The 23,401-nt window shown below is 47.0% G+C and overlaps 2 protein-coding genes across 2 annotated transcripts; both read right to left on the bottom strand.

Moving 5' to 3' along the window:
* Window positions 1-938: 938 nt before the first annotated feature.
* Window positions 939-1,889, bottom strand: LOC142007304 (olfactory receptor 52M1-like). The gene has a single exon (XM_074983915.1). The coding sequence runs from the start codon at window positions 1,887-1,889 to the stop codon at window positions 939-941; it is 951 nt and encodes a 316-aa protein (XP_074840016.1).
* Window positions 1,890-15,792: 13,903 nt separating this feature from the next.
* LOC142007320 (olfactory receptor 52M1-like) lies at window positions 15,793-16,743 on the bottom strand. Its single transcript, XM_074983933.1, has one exon. The coding sequence runs from the start codon at window positions 16,741-16,743 to the stop codon at window positions 15,793-15,795; it is 951 nt and encodes a 316-aa protein (XP_074840034.1).
* Between the last annotated feature and the right edge of the window lie 6,658 nt (window positions 16,744-23,401).

Here is a 23,401-nt window from a genome sequence, read left to right on the forward strand (position 1 = left end):
TATCATCACTGGTGGCTGAAATCACTTGAAACTGATGAGCAGAGGTCACAGCCAGGAGGTGGATGACAGCAGATGGTGACTGATGGCCAGCAGAGCAGCAATGGAGAGATGTGATATCTGGCCAGCAGGATGGCAGCAGAGATGTGCTATGAGCAACCAGCAGGGCGGTAGAAGAGAGCCACAATCAGGCAAATGGTGAGTGTCCAGCAGAGTGAGTTATGGACCAAGTGGGAAAAATACACGGCTCAACGTACTTCAGGTGGGACTTTAACTCATGGAACCAACAACATCCAGGTCTGGGTTTCATATCTAGGGGTTCCTTCCCATTGATTTTACGCAGAAATGGATTAAGTTCCCACCCAGTATTCTGGCAAATTCACTGACCACCCGTGGTGCCTGTCACTAGTGACACTATCCCACTGGTGACACTATCCCGCTGGTGAGCACAGTGTCTGAGCAGAGTAAAGAAACTTTAATAAAAGAAGGGAAATAACTTGGCATTAATTTGGGAAACACCACAAACTAGGTCCTAAATGTAAAGCTGGAGCAAAAGTCCCATCCCAGGTAATCTGGGCAGTGTTCTCCTCACCTCAAATTCTTATCACGTGCCCAAATGCTCTCTGCATCCCACTCACAGTTGCTATCGTTGGCTAAAGTAGACCCAGAGTTCAGAGCTGCCTCATGAGAGTTCACCAGACATTCTGGGAGTGGGAAGGTAAAGAGGCACCCTACTCACTTCTCTGTTCACTTGCCATCCAACCACTCACCACACTCTGCCACCACCCAGCTGGCTCCAAGTTTAAGATGACTGCAGAGAGAATAATACCAGTCCATCTGCTCACAATCCTACAACTCCATGTACAGCAGGATCAAACTGTATTTACAGAGACACACCCAGGGTCTCTCCACTTCTAGCTGACTGGAAGGGAAGCATTCCTTTAGCTCTTACTCGCACAATTAAAGAGCCGGAGCAGCCTTTCCCGCATCTGCTTACTTCTCACCCCATAGATGATGGGGTTTAGCATGGGGGGTACCAGGAGATAAATATTAGCAATGGGAACATGGAAATGCAGGGGTAGACTTTTGCCAAACCTTTGTGTGAAGGAGGAGAAGAAACTGGGGATGTAAAAGGCTAAGATGGCACAGATGTGGGAGGTACAGGTCCCTAAAGTCTTGAGCCGGGCCTCCTTAGTGGGCAGCCTGAAGACAGCCCTGAGGATCTGGAAATAGGATATGGTGATAAAAAAAATGTCCACACATTTCCCAGAGAATAGCACAAAGAGGCCGTAGTAACTACTGATGCTGGTGTCACCACAGGCCAGCTTCACCATGTAGATGTGATCACAGTGTGTGTGTGGGAGAACATTAGTTCTACAGTATAGCCACCTTCTCAGCAAGAAGGGATAGGGAAATATAATCATGATGCCACGCAACGCCGCAGCCAGGCCAATCCTGGCCACCACAGGGTTAGTCAGGATGGTGGAATGTCTCAGGGGATGGCAGATGGCCACATAGCGATCAAAAGCCATGGCTAGGAAGATTCCAGACTCCATCACAGCGAAGCAGTGAACGAAGAACACCTGTAGAATGCAAGCATTGAAATCGATCTCCCTGGAATTGAACCAGAAAATGATCAGCATTTTGGGCAGGGTTGAAGAAGACAGGACCAGGTCTGTGACAGCCAACATACAGAGGAAATAGTACATTGGCTCATGGAGGCTTGGTTCAATCTTCACAATGAAAAGGATGAAGAAGTTGCCCAAGATGATTATGATATACATGATGCAGAAGGGGATGGAGAGCCAGACATAAGCTGCCTCCAGGCCAGGAATGCCCAGCAGAATGATGGTGGAGGGGTTGATGAATTCAGTTGTGTTGGAATGTGACATGGAGCTTGGGAGAAGGAATCCAGCTTCTAGGCGGAATAGTGTGTCCCAATCAAACTGTCATTCCTCTGACTTCCGGTGGGTCCCAAGAATCTAGAATGAAGGTCACAGCATAAATGCCTAGATGGAGAGACAATGTTAATATCAGACACTGTTCTTACTACTGGAGGCCATTCTCATTAATGGGGTTGATTTATCATTCTTGACAAACTGAAATGCAACATTTTTTTTCTTAATAAAATAATTATGAACAATGGACCCTGCTCATGTCAATGCTGTATTTTATGGTGCTCAGTGCATCAGTAATTGGTGCACATAACTGGGTTGGAAACTGTTATAGGCACCACCAGGAAACCTGAGTATTGATACTGGTTCTCTTTCATTGTTCCTGAATGCAGTGAAAACTGAGGTTAGAGATTCCAGGCTGTAGGGAGCTCCCCATTCACCTGGGAGCTCAAAGTCTGGAAGGGGATGAAAACTGAACCATTGCCAAGAATGTGCTGGGGAAATTCCACTAGCACACATATCAGGGAAAATAGCTGGGGTTCACTTACAGAACCTCCACTGAAACACTTGATCATCTCCCACAGTGGCCAAAAGAAAGACAATGTAAAATCAGGAATGGGATGGACAATTTATTGTTGTGGAGATGCACTCAGTTTTTTCTTCTAAAAATTACAAAACAGATAGAAAGTGTTTCTGTGTTATAGGTGAAGAGAATGGTGTGATGGTCCCCCCACCATGTTCCATGAAATATGGCTTGTGAATATAGATGTGAGTAACTTAGGGATGACTTGAACAAAATACCTCATGTAACTTTTCCCTTTTAATGTTAAAGTCTGACAAATATGTCTAGCCTATCTTGGTGCACTTATTTTTGAATGCAAAGCTAGAAATATGAATTGTGAGTTTGTTTATAATTTTAAAAAAGCCAATAAGGGCCATTACTTGTGACTAAACCCTCCTAACTGGGTGATAAACTCAAAAGTTTATAATAAACTTGGTTTTCCTGTATGTCTAGAAGGTAGTAAGCACAGAGAAACATTTGACCACATCTGCAGTTAATCTTGTATTTTTCCTAAGAAAGAAGGCATATGAAACAAAAGATTTCCATCACTGAGGACAGTCCATTTATGTAATGGGAAACAAATCCCTTATGTCTTTGGATGACTTGGGAAGCTGCTGGACACAATCTAAAAGTATACAAAAAACTTTGAGGAGGGCTGGAGACCCACTTCAGAGCAAAATAATTTATCTCTGACTTGAAGATTATGTCTAAAAAAAGAACAGCTCTTAAGGTTGCAAACTGTCATGCAATTCATTGATTAGTGAATTAAAACTAGCTGTGCATTTTCTTTCATTTGAATTTAGTAACTTATGTTTTCACTTGCAATTGCTGAAATATGGTAGCAGGGACATCCCAGCAGAACACAGCCCAGAGAAAAGAGCTGGGGTTCATTGGTAGCATCTCTTCAGAAAACCTCCTCATTTAAAACAGGGGCAAAAGAATGAAAATGTTCTAACAAGAAGAAATAATTGGTGTGGATATACACTCAGATTTTATCTCCCAGTCTCTAAAATAATAGCATCAATAGAAAGTTCTTTGTTTTGTTTTTGTTTCTACTACAGGCTATGAGAATGGTGTGATGGTTCCCCTCCTTCCATGGCTGGGGGAGGAGGCATGGATCAGTGGTTAGCACATGGGACTTGTAAAACAGCCCTTATGATTTTGATTCTTATTAAGGACTCAAGTCTATTTCAAGATAACAGTTCTAATGTTGAAGCAGTGGAATAAATTGCCAAAGGTGGTTTTTGAATCTGTCTTATTGGAGATATTTAAGAACAGGTTGGATAAATATCTAACAGGGATGATATAGGTGGTGTTTGGTCCTGCTGGGAGGACAGTGACTAGATAAGATGACCTCACAATGTCCCTTCCTCTTCTTTTCTTCTATGATTATATGTAATCCTGTTGTGTGCACGTCATAAATATTTTGTTTACTATCAGGCCTAGTGTAAATAATTATTACCTGGGTTTGCACAGTCACTAAATATTGCTCTTTCATTGGTAAAGGGAGTTTACCTGATGAACTTTCACTGTGCGAAACAGTTACATGAGAACGTTAATTGTATTTGTGGGTCTGGGTCTCATCTGGGGTTGGTTTCCTGGGTGTGGAGCACTAGAACTGAATCCTCCCAAGACTGAACTGCCTCAATGTCAGTGAAGCCTGTGAAAAGGACCGATTCGCAGACTCTCGCAGAAAAAGGTTAGGGACACCATCCTTAGACAGCCTGACTAATGGCCATTGATGTATTTACTCTCCACGAATTTAGCTGTTACTTTTTTCCCCACACGATTATAGTTTTCCCTTTCACAGGATCTGCTGGGAATGAATTCCACACTTTGGGCTTCTTTTTCTTTGTTTTAAACCTGCTGCCTGCTAATTTAACTTGGTGACCCCCATGATCTCACCTTGAGGGAAAGAGTAAATAACATTTCCTTACTCACAATCTACACTCTGGTTATGATTTTTTAAAGCTCAATGACTGAATCTCTTATCCAGTCAAAAAACTCCCAGTCTTTTTACACATTCTTTCTTGGGCAAAGACACACATCATCTGATGTATTGAAGTGGAAATTCAGAGTTAACTATGTCCACACTAACGTAGCTGAAGTAGTGGGACTTTGCACACAGCACCTTATGACTAAATACATTGATTAGTACTTAAGGTGCCATTTGACTCGTTGTTTTTGGAGATACACATTCACACGATCACCTCTCTGAGCCTCCTTATTTGGACTGAAATTTTCCCTATTCGATGTCCTGTTTGGAGACAGTTTTTTGGGGGAAAAATTTCAGCCATACCTTTTCAGTTCCTTCCTTGAATGAAGCCAGGGGAAAAGGTGCACTGCACATGTTGAAATATGTATCCCAGCCATTAAAGTCAGCTAACTACCTCCGTGTTAACAGGCAGAACCCTGAGATGAAATATGGAGAGGTGACCGTCTGTGTGTATGAACACACAAATGGTTTCTGTGGTTTTCACTAAGTTTTGAATACAAAGGGAACTAAGGGGTATGGCCTGAGAATCAGCATTGTATTGTAAATCTACTACCAACTTTCACGATGCACAATCTGCTGTGCCATGAAATGCAACCATGAGTTGGGGAAGTGGAAGGGGGGGCATTTTAAGAACAGAAGAATGGTCACAATGGGTCAGACCTAACATCCATCTAACTCAGTCCCATCTTTGCCAGCAAAGGCCAATGCCTGATGCCCCAAAGGGAGTGAGCAGAACAGGTAATCATCAAAGTGATCCCTCCTCAACAGTCATCCATTTCCAGCCTCCGAGAAATAGATTCTGGGGACACTTTCCCTACCTGCCCTGGTGAATTGCCATTGATGGACCGAACCTCCATGAATTTATCAGGCTCTCTTTGGTTTTGGTCCATGATACTACAGCAAACTCATCAGGTCTTCTTAGCGCCTGAGACGTTTAAGGGTTGAGAAGACTTGAAAAGACAACAGATTTCCTCTGTCTCCCATCACATCGATATTACAAAGGGTTTATTGAACAGGTCACCTCCTAAGTAAGAAATGGGTACCTGTGAATCCTGCGGTCGAAGAGTTTCCCCTGTAAATCCCTCTGAAGCAGTCGTATCCCACACGTCTCTCCTTCCAGCCTCTGTACCAGCATCCCATGCCGAGCCAACACAGGGATGTGAGCTGCCGATAATATAGCTCTGTGCAGCCTGCTTGGCCCCTGGGAGAGAAGCAGAATCTGGATATAGAGACTGTGGAGACCTGAGTTACTCTTGCCGATATCTGCACATTCTACGTTCATGCTTCCCTGCTCTTTGTCCCGGTTTAGCTGTCAAGAGTAATTCAGGGAACTTCCCCAAGTGACAGGAGCACTCTGGGACTCTGGGCTGAGTCAGGCAGTAATTGGCAGCTCTGTGCATTTATGTACATATGAAAAAATAGAGTTGATTACCAAGGAAACTCGGGAGAATGTCCATGTCTCTGTAGGGTGTGATACTCTGAAAATTCTCAGCAGGGAAAGGCAGATAGTGGGCAGTGGAGGGCAGAAATGTGAATGTGTGTGGGTGGGGGGTAGGGGGGATGGAGCTCAGCACCCCGACCCCAGAAATCGCTCCATTTCCACTGAACTAAGGGATTCCAGCTTCCCTGTGATAACCATGGTCACGTTCTCAGCGATGGAACACAGGACAAGAGGGCAATGGACTAATGGTCTGGCAGCATCTGTCCCTTGGGTAGGTGTGATGGACTCTTCTGGGGTGTATCAGCCTGCCCCTCATCACCCTGTGAGGCTGTGACACGCAGCAGTCCTCCAAGGTACGGTGTTTACACTGCACTGCACAGGCTGGTCAATGTAAATGTATTATGTAGTGCTCCCCTCCATGAGCGTGGGGAGGACAATTCATCAACCCCTAGTACCGAACAGATTTCCCCTTTACTTTTCAAACAACACAATCTTTTAGGGAAAATAAAACTGATTTATGAAGTTACAGATGGGGAACCATGTTAGTTTGTATCTTCCACAAAATAAACCCAAGTTACATGTTGCACTTTAAAGACTAACAAACTAATTAATTAGTGGATGAAATTAAATTCAGATCTGAAGAAGTGGCTCTGCCCCATGAATGCTCATTATCTAAGAAATTAGTTTGTTAGTCTTTTAAGTGCTATATGCCTGCTGGTTTGTTTTGTGAAGATTTATGAAGGACAGATCATCTGTAACTATAAATAATACTGTATCGAGCAAAGTTGGAGACCTAAGAAACAAGGATAATTTGCAGACCCTAGACAATATTTAAATCAATCTCTGTCTCAGCCTGCTGTTACAAAATGCCCAGCAATCATCCATATGAAGGATAGAAATCCCCCCCACCTAGGACCACATCCCCTGTTTAGACCTTGCCCTTAAGGTGTTCTGGGTGGTCAGTTCTGGGTGGAGGGAGGAAAATGATTATGTCACTTCCATCTTTTGCAGCTTCTGTCATGTTCAGGGAACGTGATTTTTCCAAGAGAAAGTATCCAGCATAGTTAGCTAAAAACAACAGAAATAAAATGGAGTCCAGAGTAACATATTTTCATCACAAGGTGTGAATCCTCCTGACTACAATATCGCAATAAAATTGGTTTCTCCAGGTACAGCAGAGAGAGCCAGACCAGGACAAATTGCTTCAAACCAGGCTACTGACAGCCCTAGATGGGGGTTCGTCTACTACCAAGTTCCAAACCAGTCACACAGAGCAGAGCACTTCTTTTGCTACTGTGGCCAGCAAGATATCACACAACCACTTCCTGCCGACACGCCAGCTCCCCTTGCGCCACAAGCAGCGTCCTCCGCACACAGGTGAGAGATTACGAAACCCAATCTCACCAAATCCGAACAAGTTCTTCCAATGCCACAGGGCCGGCCACATTCCCAGGTCAATGACTATCTCAGACCTTACCCAAAGGAGCACGCTGGGTCATTCCTTTGGAATCTAAAATCAAAAGTGTTATTAATAACAATGAAGAATAAGGTAAGAGTAAAATTGCTAAAATAATTAGATTACACATATCAATCACACAATTCTTGATGCAGGCTGGCAGCACATGGCATAGAGGGTTATTTTGAAAGTCTCTTAAGTACATCCTTTGTTAGCATGGGACAGCAATCCTTCCAAGCTTGGCTCATAGCAGAGTTGCTTGTGAAGCAATGAGCTAGAATGAAGATTGAAAGGAAGATGGAGGAATGTGAAGGTCCCATTTATACCCTTGCACATGTGGAGAGAAATCCATGTTTCTACCTGTGCGGTTGCATGTCCGAAATGGAGCCTGTCACGTGAGCAGGTCACCTGCCCAAGCTCCTTTTGGGCATTCTGCCATTGGCGGTCTCCTGTACTACTCAAGCACAGACAAATTCCTCAGAGATGGATTGGAGTCAGTGATGCTTCACCTGGTGAGGAATCCTGTCACAATCTGTGCCACACCTCCTATTGTGGTCTCCCATAGCAGACAATCAACACTCAGAGCACAGAGCCAGCGCTTACAATTCCACATATAAAAGGGATACACACATAAAAGCAGCATGAAGAGACTCAGTGAATCTCCAGCTTTTGTTCTATACCTCACTTGGTCCACCTGACCCAGGAGAAGTGCAAACCTAGGACAGTGGTTGCAACAGGGTTTGCATGTTCATTTTAAAACTGATCATGTCACACACACCCAGGGACGTGAGGATGTGACACAGCAGAAGAACCAAACATCTGGCTGTGGGCACTCTGCTAATCAGCTGATTCCATTGGAATCTCTCCTGAGTGGCCAAACAAGCGCATGGCTCACTGAGAAGCGTGGCTGTGACACACACTGACACCAAACTCAATGTAAGGCCAGAGGGCCTGGCTCTCCCAGTCTGGCTCCCACCTGCCACTGCAGCATCATTCAGCCAAGAGAAAGGGGAGAGGAAGGAAGAAGCCAGATCTTGCATGACGAGATGAGCCCCAAGTGATCTGTACTGATGGCCTTCTTCTGGGATAGCCTGGGCCGAAAGTGTCACCCCCCTGACTGCAGATGGCAGACAGCCCCACTCACTGCTACCCAGCTGCTTGAGTGCACACAGAGCAGGGGGAGCAGCTGGCCTGGAGCTGAGTCATAGCAGTGTGCCAGTGCCCCGCAAAGAGCTGACCCCGGCTAAGGTGCTGCCTGGATCTCCCAGCCCCAAAAGCAGGTGTCCCATCCCCACAGCCTTCTCTAGGAGCACCTGGGGCCACTGAGAGCCTCCCAGGCTTTGCAGGAGCTCTAGTGCTCCTAGGGCAAGACCTCAGTGCTCACACAGGGCTGAACCCGGCCCCTGCCACACACCCGTACGGCAGAAGCTCAGCTGCAGGAGTCATCAGGGTGTGCTCCTGTCAAGCTGCTACTAATGCCCTTCAGTGCCCTGTCATCATGATTGGCAGCTGACCCCTACAAATAGGAACTCCCTTCCCCATCAGGGTGCCCTCACTCACCCCATGCCTCTTCGTAGTGTGTGTTACTGCCCCAAGCCCACCCCAGTGCCCTGTAAGCCCTGGGCAGAGCCTGCTGCCTCTCACCGCAATGGGCCCTTCAGCCAGGACAACTCTAGGCAAGACACAGAACTGGTTGCAGTCACCAAGAGCAGAGCAGGCCTTGCAGCCCACCCCACTGGACCGGGCAGGGGTGGGGAGATGGCTCTTTGCTCTGAAAAAAGGTGAATCTGCATTTCTCCCCTCCCCCCGCACACAGGTCCTGCAAGTTCTCCAGCATCTCCTGCCACTCCACAGTGGGCAGCATCTTCCATGCAAACTGCCCCATGTCTCCCTCACATCCTGGGACCAGGACAGTCACCAGAGTGGCTCCTGGACAGCAACCCAGTCAATTCCTCAGCTAGGCTCCCTACCAGCCAGAGAATGGAGGAAGGAGGTGGGCTGCAGTGAACTGAATGCTGCAAGCCTGGGGGCAGGTGGAGGGGATAAAAAACATGATGCAAATAGGAAGCATCTATTGGCTAGAAACTGCCCAATGGAAGCAGCTGGGGATGGATGTAGAATGAGAATCTTCTCTCTCTAACTTGTGGGCTCCCAGCAATGACAGAGGGGCACATGGCCATGCAGTCAGACTTTCTGAGCACCAAGCAGGGGTGAGGCAGGCTTGGCTGGACGAATCTCTCCCTTGGGCCATATTTTTCCCACTCCAGCAGCGGAGGGTGGTCTGTGCTACCCCTGCAGTGGGGCTGGATCACCAGACATAGCATGAAGAGGTGAGGCTGGTGACAACAGGTTTGTCTCAGTGTTCTGCCGGCCTCCATTCTTCATACAGGGTGGGGTTTGTGTCTTCATCTCTCAGCCCATTTTCCTCACAGTCTCTGCCTTGTGCTTGTGTCTCTCAGCCCTCCTACCCCCTCAGGAACCCAGTGGTGTCTGTGTCTGTCAGCTCTGTTCCTCTCACAGGGGCTGGGCATGTGTCTTTGTCTCTCAGTCCTGTCTCCCGCACAGGAACCTTGGGGAGTCGGTGACTCGTTGCCTCAGGACTCATGCTTGTGCCTGTCTATTAGGCCATTCCAGCACATCACTGGCAGGGCATTTTCCACCATCGTATTACCGGGTGTTTCAGGAACTTTTGTGTGAACTGATATGTGATCTCATCCCTCAGTGTTTGTTTCGTGCTGTGTGGTTTCCCATCTACATGTGATGCTGTAGAGCTGTGTAATGTGTATCACACATTAATTATGGTAGTGTATAGGGTTAGAGTATTTTCCCTTGAAGTAGTTTGTGAGGCCTGTAATAGTACTCAAAGGCTGGGTCTACACTTGCCCCTTCTTTGAAGGGGGCATTGCAATGAGAGATTACTAATGAAATGCTGCAGTGAATATGCAGCACTTCATTAGCATAATATTCCCCCCCCCCCCCGCAGCAGCTTCTAAGTGTCAAACTTGAAAGTGGCAGCTTGCGTGTAGCCATGGGCGCTTCGAAGTGCGCACACTACTTCAAAGTCATACTTCACAATTCTGGGGAGAAAAGGCACTTTGAACTTTGAAATTGCCACGGGGGAGAATTAGCCTAATGAAGTGCTGTGTATTCACCCCAGCACTTCATTAGTAATCTCCCATCGCCCTGATTAACACGCCCCCTTCAAAGTTGGGGGCAAGTGATGACAAACTCAAACTCCATGGCTGGGTCTACACAATCCCCTTCTTTTTGAAAGGTGCATGTTAATGAATGGGTTTGAAAGATGCTAATGAGGTGCTGCAATGAATATGCAGCGCTTCATTAACATAATGGTGGCCCTTCCTTTTGAAAAGGAGCCCTGTGGAGCCGTGCCGAGCCGCACGCTTTCGAAAGTGGTGCTTTTGAAGCGCCACACCCGGAAGCGTCCTAATGACAATGAGGTCCTGAATATTCAATTCAGTGCCTCATTCGTTTTATTTGAAATACGGCTATTTCGAAGCTTTGCGCCCGTGTAGACACAGCCCCTTTGATTACACTAAAAGCAACTGTCGACAGACGTTGCTATCTGCAGAGTAATATGGACAGAGCCTCTGTCAGCAGATTGCAGCTACACACAACTTGGTCTATTGACAGAGAACTGCTGGACTGCACTCCCCTCAGGTGCCGGAAAGCGGAATAGCTGCCTGGGAACCGGAAGCCGTCTTTGTCGACTGGAGTGTCTGCGCTGTACTTTTATCGACAGTACTCTGTCCAGAGATTGTTGTGCCTCAAATTTTTAAGGGATAACACTCTCAGGGCGCATCTACACTAGCCAGCTACTTCAAAGTAGCTGGCACAACGTCGAAATAGCACGTGTCGTATCTACACACGCCATGCGGTATTTCGACGTTGAAATCAATGTTAGGTGGTGAGACGTCACAATTGCTATTCCTATCTGATGATGGGAATAGAGCCCTACTACAACGTTCAACGTCGAAGTAGGATGTGTGTAGACGATCTGCTTCCTGCTACATCGAAATAGCAGAGTGCTCCATGGCGGCCATCAGCTGAGGGGTTGAGAGATGCTCTGTCCAGCCCCTGCAGGGTTCTGTGATTGCCGCGTGCAGCAGCTCTTAGCTCAGGGCTTCTGGCTGGTGCCGCAGCTGACGGTCCATGCTGTGTGCACGGGGTCTGCAACCGGTTGTCGGCTCTGTGGACATTGTGCTGTGCAGGCTGAGTGTGTCTGGGAGGGGCCCTTTAAGGGAGCGGCTTGCTCTTGCCCCAGAAGGGCTAGTCCAACATGTGACCCCGTCTGCAAGCTTTGCTGGCCCCTTATTTTGACGGGGGGAGCTTCCAGGATGGCTCCCTTAGACATTCCCCATCGTTATTTTAACGTTGAACATTGACTGCACCAGCCCTAGAGGACATGTAGACGATACACTTTGAAGTAGACTTTTTCAATGTTCTTTCTTCAAAATAGGATACTTCAACGTTGTGTGCTAGTGTAGACAGAGCCTCGAGGAAAATGAAGAGTTCTGTCAAGACTGTGTCGACATAAAGCTTTACGTGTGTAGACACTCCCTGAGGTATGTCGACAGACGGCCCCTTCTGTCAACAAAACTCCATACTGTACACTCAGCCACAGCGTCTTACGTTTCAGAAGCCAGAATAAATCATTCAGAGCAGCCCAGAGCAGCATTACAAGTCTACCCGAGTCCTGCACATTGACGTACATTTGATAGATATGATTGATAGGAATAAGGGGATTTCATTGTTGGTCGGGTCCTTTTGAAAAGGACCCTGGCGTAGACTAGCCACGTGGGAGTGAGCTGAGGTGCTGCAGAGACCAACATGCTAATGAGGCTCTGAACATGAATTTTAGCGTGGCCATTTCAAAGTTTTTACTATGTAGACACGGCCATGGTGTTATTAAGTGCAGGGAAAGAGAACGTGCGTTTGAACACTGTTCTAGCCATGACCAAGGGTAATAGGATTTGGCTGCAACTGCACAGGATGTGACCCCGGTGTGTACCATTCCCTGTGAAGGTGCCAGTGCTGTGTTTAGCGGCCGATCCCCATTTTGTTGAGAATATCTGCCTAGGAGTATTTCAGCACCTTCTGTGGGTCGAGGCGCATGCCATTTGTGCCAGGCCAATCCTGTGGAGTGCCAGCTGTGTGTCCCAGTGCTCTCAGGCCTTCCGCAGGCAGAGGGTCTGGATTGAATGTAGTGAGGAATGCTTCTAGGTAATCACTGGATCCCACCCCTATTTGTCAGGGGTACTACGGTCCGTGGGAGATCTCTCCCCTGTCTCTGCTCCTGCCAGGCTAGGGAAAGGACAATCAAGGCTGCAACAGCCATGGCCTCTGTCAGGTTACATTTTGCCGTTGCACATGTTGATGACGGGTCGACACCCACATGAGCTGGGGCTGCTGCTCCTGCACCATCTGGAGCTCTGGGTGGCAGGTGAGCTGCTGGAGCAGCGGTGTCTGCTGTTGCTGCTTCTGGGCAGCCTGCTGCTGCTGGCTTTGTAACAGACCTTTGAGAGCCTTCGGAGACTCCATCTGGCTGGTATGGATCCTTCCAATGGGCTTTGCTTGGTGCCCCCCCATTTGCCATGGGTGTGTGTGTGCAGGGTGGATAAGTGCTCTGGGGGTGTTAGAATCAGTAGAGTTACCAGTAGTTGAGGGTCTGTGTGGCCCAATTTCATGAGGAGGGTGAAACACTGGAATGGTAACCTAGAAAGGTGGTGAAATTTCCGGCTGTAAGAGCTTTTAAGTGCCAACTTGAGTAAGGCCTGGCTGGGATGATGAAATTGCGATTGGTCCTGCTATGACCATGGAGATGGACTCAATGACCACCCTGGTCTCTTCAAGCCCTAAGATTCTATGGCCCTATAGTCCCAGTCAGCAATAGAGCATTTGCAGTGAGGGCTGCAGGGTCTAGAGGTCAGAATCAGCAAAGCAACAACCCCGACTGGCAGTGCGGCCTTGTGACCAGAGTTGTAATTAGTATTCAGGGCCCTGATCCTAGGGTGGGTGGTGGTCAGGATGGGTGGGCATGGTTCCCCCTTCTTTATCAGATAACACCACATGCTTCACTGGGGTTCTACTAAAACACAACCGGCTTGTATTTAGCTCTGCGAACAGCTCCCTGCCACAACCCCTTACTTCAGCCTGGAGACCCCTCCTCACCCCGTGTCCCTCTTGGACCTTATTGGAAGCTGTCCTGTCTTTGTCCATTCCTGTGAACTACTCAAGTCTTCCAGACTCTGGCCAACTCCCACCTTCCCAGCTGACACACAGGCTTCTCATATTGCTTCTCTCAGCCACTGTCCACCTATGTTCAGAGGTGTTCCCTGGCCTTGCCCGGAGTCTGAGAAAAGGTTCACACTTCCCAGACCACAAGCTTTGCAGGAATCCTGATAGTTAAAGGCCCAATCCAGCACAAACCAAAGATAATTGAAAGCAAAATAAAATAAAATAAAATAAAATAGCATAAGCCACACAGATCTTTGTCCTGAGGACTTTGCTGCTGAATTATAGGGACCATAAGCTGTTTTAGAGAATCCAGGGCTGGAAACGACCTCAGAAGATCAAGAAGTCCAGCCGCTGCCTAAAGCAGGACCAAACCTAAATAAATCATCCCAGGCAGGACTTTGTCAATCTAGGACTTAAACACCTCTAGGGATGGAGATTCCATCACCAACCTAGACCCTGGGGCTGGGGCTTCATTACAGAGTTTTGTCGACAGAAGGGGCCTCCTGTCAACATAATTCAGGGAACATCCACCCACCTAAAGCATTCTGGTGACAGAGTGTTGAGAGAACTCTGTGTTTTCTTTTATTGTATTATCCCTCAAAAATTAGAGGCAAAACAATATCTGGACAGAGTACTGTCAACAAAAGTGCAGTGTAGACACTTCTGTCGACAGAGAGGGCTTCCTGTCTCCTGCCAGACCTCTTTGCAGTCCAGCAGCTCTCTGTTGACAGAGCAAGGTATGTATAGATGCAATCTATTGACATGTTGATAGTGTCATGTGTGGACAGATGTTTCTAGTGGAGACATAGCCTGGGTGTGTCTATGTAACTACGGTTTGCTCCTGCTTTACTTGCATTGATTACATTGTCAGCAGATGGAATAATATTTTGCTCATTGTAATCAAATTAATTTATAAACCAAAACCAGCTATGTTTGCATTATAGGTGGTGTAGTGAAAATGTGGTTACCAATGTCTGTTAGTTTGTGGCACTAGTGAAAAGCAGGACTTTGTTAGATTGTTCCTAAGGAAAGAGCTTAGCTGAAAGAACCTTGCTGAGCAGGCGCTCAGTTTTCAGATCTCTGTGAGAATAGATGGGTGAGGGAAGATTATTCTGGATAGGGGGATTCATACCCTCTCCAGTGGGACTGGTTTCATCTGATCCCCCACCCCACATCCACACTCTTCAAACAATAGTCGTAAATAAGCAGTTTTAGGAGCCTCTTTCGTAAGTTAATTGTGCTGGAGTTGTATTTCTTCTATTGCACTTGCTATGAGTTGGAATCACTGGGTTCTGAAATCAATTGAAACTGAAGGGCAAAAGCCAGGAGGTGGATAACAGCAGATGGTGACCAGTGGTCAGCAGAGCATTGATGGAGAGATGTGATATCTGGCCAGCATGACAGCAGCAGAGAAGTGCAATGAGCAGCCAACAGGGTGGTTGAAGAGAGCTGTAAGCAGGCACATGTTGAACGACTAGTACAGTGAGTTAGGGGACTAGGGGGAAAAATACAGGGTCCAGCATACTTCAGCTGGGACTTGTATTCATGGAGACAGCAGCCACATCTGGGTTTCTTATCTAGGAGTTCCTTTCCATCAATACAACACAGAAGTCGATCAAGTTCTCACCTACTAATCTGGTACATTAACAGGCCGCCTTTGGTCCCCTCAGAGGAGATACTACCCCCCTGGTGAGCACAGAGTCTGAGTACAGTACAGAAGCATTTTATAAAAGAAGGGAAATAACTTGGCAATAATTTGGGAAACAAAAAAAACTAGGTCCTGTCCATTAACTATGAATAAAAATCCCATCCCAGGTAGCCAGAGCACTGCTCTTCTCCCCTCGTATTCTTATTGCACGCCCAAACGTTCTCTGCATCCCACGCACAGTTGCTGTGTTTGGTTAAAGCAAACCAAGAGCTCAGAGTTGCCTCAGCAGAATTCATCAGAAATTCTGGGAGGGGGAAGATAAAGAGGCACCCTACTCACATCTTTGTTCTCTTGTCATCCAAATGCTCACAGCACTCTGCCACCACCCACCATGGCTCACAAATTAAGTTGAGTGCAATGAGAAAAATACCACTTCATCTGCCGACAATGAAACAAAACTATATAAAGCAGCAGAAAAATGTATTTACACAGACACATCCAGGGTCTCCCCACTTCTATCTGGCCAGAAGGGAAGCACTCCTTCAGATTCTGTTTGCATGAATAAAGAGTTGGAGCAGCCTGTCCTGGATCTGTTTACTTCTCACCCCATAGATGATGGGGTTTAGCATGGGGGGCACCAGGAGATACATATTGGCAATAAGAACATGGAAATGCAGGGGCAGATTCTGGCCAAACCGCTGTGTGAAGGAGGAGAAGAAACTGGGGATGTAAAAGGCTAAGATGGCACAGAGATGGGAGCTACAGGTCCCTAAAGTCTTGAGCCGGGCCTCCTTTGTGGGGAGCCTGAAGATAGCCCTGAGGATTTGGAAATAGGATATGGCAATAAAAAACATGTCCAGACTTTTCCCACAGAATAGCACAAAGAGGCCGTAGTAGCTACTGATGCTGGTGTCACCACAGGCCAGCTTCACCATGTAGATGTGCTCACAGTGTGTGTGTGGGAGGATGTTGGTTCTACAATAATGCCACCTCCGCACCAGGAAGGGATAGGGTAGCACAATCATGCTGCCACGCAACAGGACAGCCAGCCCAATCTTGGATACCACAGTGCTGGTCAGAATAGTGCAATGTCTCAGGGGATGGCAGATGGCCACATAGCGATCAAAAGCCATGGCTAGGAAGATCCCCGACTCCATCACTGCAAAGCAGTGAACAAAGAACAGCTGGGCAAGGCAGGCACTGAAACTGATATCCCTTGAACTGAACCAGAAGATGCTCAGCATTTTAGGTAGGGTGGAAGAAGACAGGACCAGGTCTGTGATGGCCAACATACAGAGGAAATAGTACATGGGCTCATGGAGGCTTGATTCAATCTTTACCATGAACAGGATGAAAAAGTTTCCCAAGAGAACTATGGCATACATGATGCAGAAGGGGATGGAGAGCCAGACATAGGCTGCCTCCAGGCCAGGAATGCCCAGCAGGATGATGGTGGAGGGGTTGGTGAAGTCGGTTACGTTGGAATGTGACATGGAGGTCAGGAAAAGAAATCCGGCCCTGTGGCAGAACAGTGTCTCTGTCTCAAACGGTCATTCTCCTGACTTCCTGTAGGTGCCAGGGGTCTAGGATGACGGTCACAACATAAATGTCTGGAAGGAAAGACAAAGTTAATATCAGACACTGCATGTACACTGGAAGCTGTTCTCATGAATGGAGTAGATTGATCACTCTTGACACAATGAAATGTAAACATTTATTTATGTAACCCTTCTGCTGGAAGGAGTTGGCAGCAGTGAGGACTGGGTTCAATATCTAGGGGTTCCTTTTCATCCAACTCACACAGAACTGGCTCAAGCCTCCACCCAGTAGCCTGGGAAATTCACAGACCCCCTGGGTGCCTCAGAGAGGCAATGCTTCCCCACTCAGATGCATGGAATCTGAGTGTAGGAAAAAAAAACTTTTAATGAAAGAGGCAGAAACGCCACATGGCATAAGCTTGGGAAAATACCACACCCAGAGTTCATAACCAACCCTCAAGCAACTGTCTCAGCTCAAATGGACTGAGCAGTGTCCCTTACCTCCCAGTCCCACCAGTCCAATACTGTAACCAGCTGATCCACACACCCAAACTTTCTTCATACTCCCCCACTTCAAATGCCCCACTTACAACTGCGTTCAGTCCGTGCAGACCCTGACACATCACCCTGATGCATTCCCTCATTGAACCTGAGGCAATGCCCCCTTCATGCTTGTCCGGTATTCTTGCTTGCTCCTTGACAGCTATCCCACCCGTCAGAACCCGGCCGCACCATCCGTCCACCTGCTGCTCCTCCCACCGCTGCACCACAGGCCTCACTGGCTGTCTGTCTGTCCGCTGCTCCTCCCACCAGCCGGCCGCACCATCTGTCCATCCACTGCTTGTCTCGCTGTCTGGCCACCCACTGCTGTTTTGTGGGTTTTTCAATCGGTAAAACCATGTGATTCCAACACCCAGACTATGTCTACACTAGAAACATCTGTCAACAGAACAGTAACAGAGAGGAAGCCGAGCTAGTCTATACACTATCAAAACAAAAAGCAGTCAAGTAGCACTTTAAAGACTAGCAAAATGGTTTATTAGGTGAGCTTTCGTAGGACAGACACACTTCCTCAGAACATAGCCAGACCAGGACAGACTCAATATTTCAGGTACAGAGAACCAAAAACAGTAAGCAAGGAGGACAAATCAGAAAAAGATAATCAAGGTGAGCAAATCAGAGAGTGGAGGGGGAGGTCAAGAATTAGATTAAGCCAAGTGTGCAGATGAGCCCCTACAGTGACTCAGAAAGTTCTCATCCCGGGTTAAACCATGTGTTAATGTGCCGAATATTGAGTCTGTTCTGGTCTGGCTATGGTCTGAAGAAGTGGGTCTGTTCCACGAAAGCTCACCTGATAAACTATTTAGCTAGTCTTTAAAGTGCTACTTAACTGCTTTTTGTTTTGATAGTGTATAGAGTAGCACGGCTTCCTCTCTATTTCTAGTCTAGAAGATAGTTACTCTGGAGAAACTTGTGACCACTGCTCCTGATAACCTTGTATCTATCCTAAAAATGAAGGTATGTGAAACAAAGATTCCCACCAATCAGCATAATCTATTAATATAATGGGAAGTCATCATGCAATGAATTTCTTAGTGAATTAAAGCTAGCTATACATTTTCTTTTAATTTAAATGTAGTAACTTTCTTTGAAGGGTTTTTTCATTTGCATCTTGTGAAATATGCTCTGGGGGACATTCCTCCTGAACACACTTCTGAGAATAGAGCTGGTTTTTTTTTGTAGCACCTCCACAGAAACACCTCCTCGTTCACAGCAGTGCTGAAAACAGAGACAATATTCTAACAAGAATGGGATGGAGAAATAATTGGTGTGGACATGCACTCAGATTTTGTATCCCAGTCTCAAAAATAACAGCACCAATAGAAAGTTTTTGTCTTCCTTTTTTTTCCACCGATATAGATTACAAGAATGGTGCAGTGATTCCCCTCTAGAGTAGGAGTCATAGCTGAGTGGTCAGCACATGGGTCTTTTAAACCAGACGTGTTCATTTTGATCCTTATTAAGAACTCAAGTATATTTCAAGATAACACTTTTAATGTTGAAGCAGTGGAATAAATTGCCAAGGGTGGTTCTTGAATCTCTCACTGAAGATATTTAAGAGCAGGTTGGATAAATGTCTAACAGGGATGATATAGATGGTGTTTGGCCCTGCTGTGAGGACAGGAGACTGGATAAATTGACTTCACAATGTCCCTTCCTCTTCTGTTGTTCTATGATTATATTTAATCCCGCTGTTTTCACTTAATAAACAGTTTGTTTACTATCAGGCCTAGTGTAAATAATTGTTACCGGGGTTGGGACAATCTCTCTGAATATTTCTCTGTCATTGATAAAGGGAGTTTACCTGATGAACTTTCACTTTGTGAAACATTTACACAGAGAAAATAAATTGCATTGTCAAAAGGATGCAAGTTTGTCCAAGCACTTGAAGACGCCTTGCCCTGCCCGGACGACACTGATATCAGCAAGAGATGGGAACAACTATGCGACGCTATCTATAATACTGCGATATCGGCCTTTGGGAAGAAGACAGTGAAGTCTGCTGATTGGTTTGAAGCCCACACTGAAGTGATGATGCCCATGACTGAGAAGAAGAGACAGGCACTGGCTGCATACAGGTCCTCTCCCAGTGAGGTGAATCTGCAGGCTCTCTGGTCTGCTCGGAGTCAAGTGCAGCAGGTTGCTCGGGGGTGTGCCAATGATTACTGGTTCGAACTCTGCTCCAAGATTCAGCAGGCCGCAGACACTGGTAACATGCGAGGAATGTACGATGGGATCAAGCAGGCCATCAGTCCATCACAAAGAAAGACTGGCCCCACTTAAGTCAGCCACAGGTGAGGTCTTGAAGGACAGAACCAAGCAGATGGAACGCTGGGTGGAACACTACTCACAGCTGTACGCCAGAGAGACCGTAGTTACAGAGAGAGCCCTGAATGCCATCGAGCCTCTGCCCACCATGACTGAACTCGATGCTGAGCCCACCTTGGAGGAACTCAGCGACGCGCTAAAAGCACTCTTTTCTGGAAAAGCCCCAGGGAAAGACGGTATTCCCTCAGAAATCCTCAAATGCGCCAGTGATACTCTAGTTTCAGAGCTGCATGGAATACTTTGCCAATGCTGGAGAGAAGGCAGTGTCCCGCAAGATATGAGGGATGCTAATATCATTACTGTCTACAAGAACAAGGGTGACAAAAACGATTGTATCAACTATTGTGGCATGTCCCTTCTCAGTACCGTGGGAAAGCTATTTGCATGTGTTGGTCTCAAGAGGCTTAATGTTCTTGCAGTGAGAGTCTACCCTGAGTCTCAGTGTGGGTTCAGAGCTGAACGGTCCACCATAGACATGGTTTTCTCAGTTAGGCAACTACAAGAAAAGTGCAGGGAGCAGAACAAACCTCTGTGTATTGCCTTCATCAACCTGACCAAGGCATTTGACCTCGTCAGCAGAAAAGGTCTGTTTGCGATTCTGGCTAAGATCGGCTGTCCCCCAACTCTGCTCAGCATTATTAGGCCCTTCCATGAAGGCATGAAGGGGAGCATCGTATATGACGGATCCACATCTGAACCCTTTGAGATTCTCAGCAGAGTGAAGCAGGGGTGAGTGCTGGCTCCAACACTGTTCGGCATCTTCTTTGCAGTTTTGCTCAAATATGCCTTTGGAGCTGCTACAGAGGGCATCTCTCTCCACACGAGAATGGATGGCAACCTCTTCAAACTGTCGAGGCTTAGAGCGAAGACCAGGGTGCTTACGAAGCATCTAAGGGAGTTCCTTTTTGCTGATGATAAAGCTACTGCTGCTCACACTCAGCAGGAACTGCAGTAACTCATAACTCGCTTTGTGGATGTATGTATGGAATTTGGCCTTACAATCAGCTTAAAGAAGATCCAGGTGATGGGCCAAAACATGGGTAACGAGCCATCTATCAACATGCTAGATTACGAACTGGAAGTCGTCCACGAGTTCGTGTACCTAGGCTCGACGATCTCAGACAACTTGTCACTTGATAGCGAGATAAACAAGTGCATTAGAAAAGCTGCCACAACGTTCTCCAGGCTGACGAAGCGAGTATGGGCTAACAATAAGCTCACTGTACACACCAAGGTGCAGGTCTACACAGCCTGTGTTTTGAGCACACTGCTGTACGCCAGTGAAACATGGACTTTGCGCTCAAAACAAGAGCAGCGGCTCAACACATTCCACATGCGCTGCCTTAGGCGCATACTCGGTGTCTCATGGCAGGACAAGGTCCCCAATAGCGCAGTGCTTGAGAGGGCAGACACCGCCTCCATGTTCACCCTTCTCAAACAGAGGCGTATGCGCTGGCTGGGCCATGTCTCGTGCATGACGGATGGCCGAATACCGAAGCACCTCCTCTTCGGCCAACTGGCGTCTGGGAAGAGGCCGAAAGGGCGACCTAAATTGTGCTACAAGGACAAGTGCAAGGGTGACCTCAGTGCTCTCTCTATCAGAGTAAACACCTGGCATTCGCTCGCCTCAGACAGGCATGCCTGGAAACAGGGAGTGAAGGAAGCTCTTGTTATGTAGGAAGCTACCTTGGTGAAGGAAGTGGAAGACAGGAGAGCCCTCAGGAAGATCCGTGCCCGTGATACCAGAGTGGCATCTGCCTAGTGCTGCTCACAGTGCGGAAAGGACTGCCATTCCCACATTGGATTGCACAGCCACAGAAGACGCTTCTCAAATCTACATCATGCACAATCCACTGTGCCATGAAATGCAGCCATGAGTTGGGGAGGCGTAGGAAAGGGGGAGCATTTTAAGAATAGAAGAATGGTCACAACAGCTACATCTACACTAAGAGAAATCTTTGAAATGGCCATGTGAATGGCAATTTCCAAGATTACTAATGAGGTGCTGAAATGCACATTCAGCACCTGATTAGCACGTCTCCAGCTGCAGCTCTTCCAAGTCGCCGATTTTTGCTCCCACGGGGCTCGTCCAGACATGGGTCCTTTTCAAAAGGACACCACCAACTTCAAAATCTCCCTATTCCTATTTGCTGACAGGTATCTGCTGGTAGGAAGAAGGGGATTTTGAAGTTGCTGGGGTCCTTTCGAAAAGGACCCAATTCTGGACAAGCTGCGCGGGAGCAAAATGTGGCAATTTGGAAGAGCTGCGGCCAGCGGCATGCTACGGAGGCTCTGAATATGCATTTCAGCTCCTCATTAGTAAACTTCAAAATGGCCATGTAAATGGCCATTTTGAAGTTTTGTGCTAGTGTAGAGACGGTCAATGGTTCAGACCAAATGTCTGTCTAACTCAGTCTCCTGTTTTCCAGCAGAGGCCAATGCCGATGCCCCAAAGGGAGTGAGCAGAACAGGTAATCACCAAAGTGATCCCTCCTCAACAGTCATCCATTTCCAGCCTCTGAGAAATAGATTCTAGGGACAGCTTCCTTACCTGCCCTGGTGAATCGCCATTGATGGACTGAATCTGCATGGATTTATCAGGCTCTGTCTGATTTTGGTCCATGATACTACATCAAACTCATCAGCTCTTCTTCGGCCTGGGAGATGTAGTGTTTAAGAAAATTGGAAAAGACAACCAATTTCCTCTCTCTTTCATCATGCTGATATGACAATGGGTTTGTTGAGCCGGTTACCTCCTAAGCAATAAATAGGTATCTGTGAATTCTGAGCTGGATGAGTCTTCCCAGGGAATCCCCTTCAGGTATCTGTATCCCACACCTCTCTCACTCCATAATCCGCAGCAGCATCCCACACTGAACCAACACAGGGAAGTGTGCTCTCTGTAATATAGCTCTGTGCAGGCTGCTCAGCCCCTTGAGAGATGCAGCATCTGAATGCAAAGTCTGTGGGGACCTGAATTATTCCAGCCAGTACCACACTTTCTATTTCCATACTTCCCTGCTCTTTATCCAGGTTTTGCTGTAATCAGCAATTAAGGGACCTTCCCAAGGGAGATGAGAACTCTGCTACTCTGGGCTGAGTAAGGGAAAATTAGCAGTTCTGTGTGTAAGGAATGTGCCCGCTGAAGGCTGGGAGGAATGTGTCTCCCAGAGATCATTTGCATGAGAATGCAAAGGTGTGCATATATGATACCTTGCAAACAACACTGATGGGAAGCAAGAAAGCCATGAGATTTTGTCCATTGTAAACACATTGCTGTAAAAATCACAATTTATGCTAACACTCAGTATAAGAATTGTGAAATCTCACCAATGCTTCAAGTCATCGTGGGGGAGAGGGCAGTCGATATAACTGCATAAGACATGGATTACACAGGGCTCCCTGGTTTAGAGCATTGTAAAGCAGATAGGGGAGTATTTTGGCCATGTCCGTGCCTTGATCGTATAGTTATAAGCCTTGTTTGACTAGTTCTCTCTACCTGTTAAAAGATGCAGCTAGGTACCAGTGTTTTTTGGCAGATACTAAGAGCTGAAATCACAGGGTCTTATCTGCAGCCAGACCTACAGTGGTGGACAGATGGTGTAACTGGCAGGTGGATGGTAGGAAGAGCAGCAGATGGACAGTGACTGGTATGAGGAGCAGTGGATAGACAGATGGACAGCGTGACCAGTGGGTGGCCGGTAGGAGGAGCAGCAGATGGATG

The sequence above is a fragment of the Carettochelys insculpta genome, chromosome 1, assembly GCF_033958435.1.
Source record: "Carettochelys insculpta isolate YL-2023 chromosome 1, ASM3395843v1, whole genome shotgun sequence".
Lineage (NCBI taxonomy): Eukaryota > Metazoa > Chordata > Testudines > Carettochelyidae > Carettochelys > Carettochelys insculpta.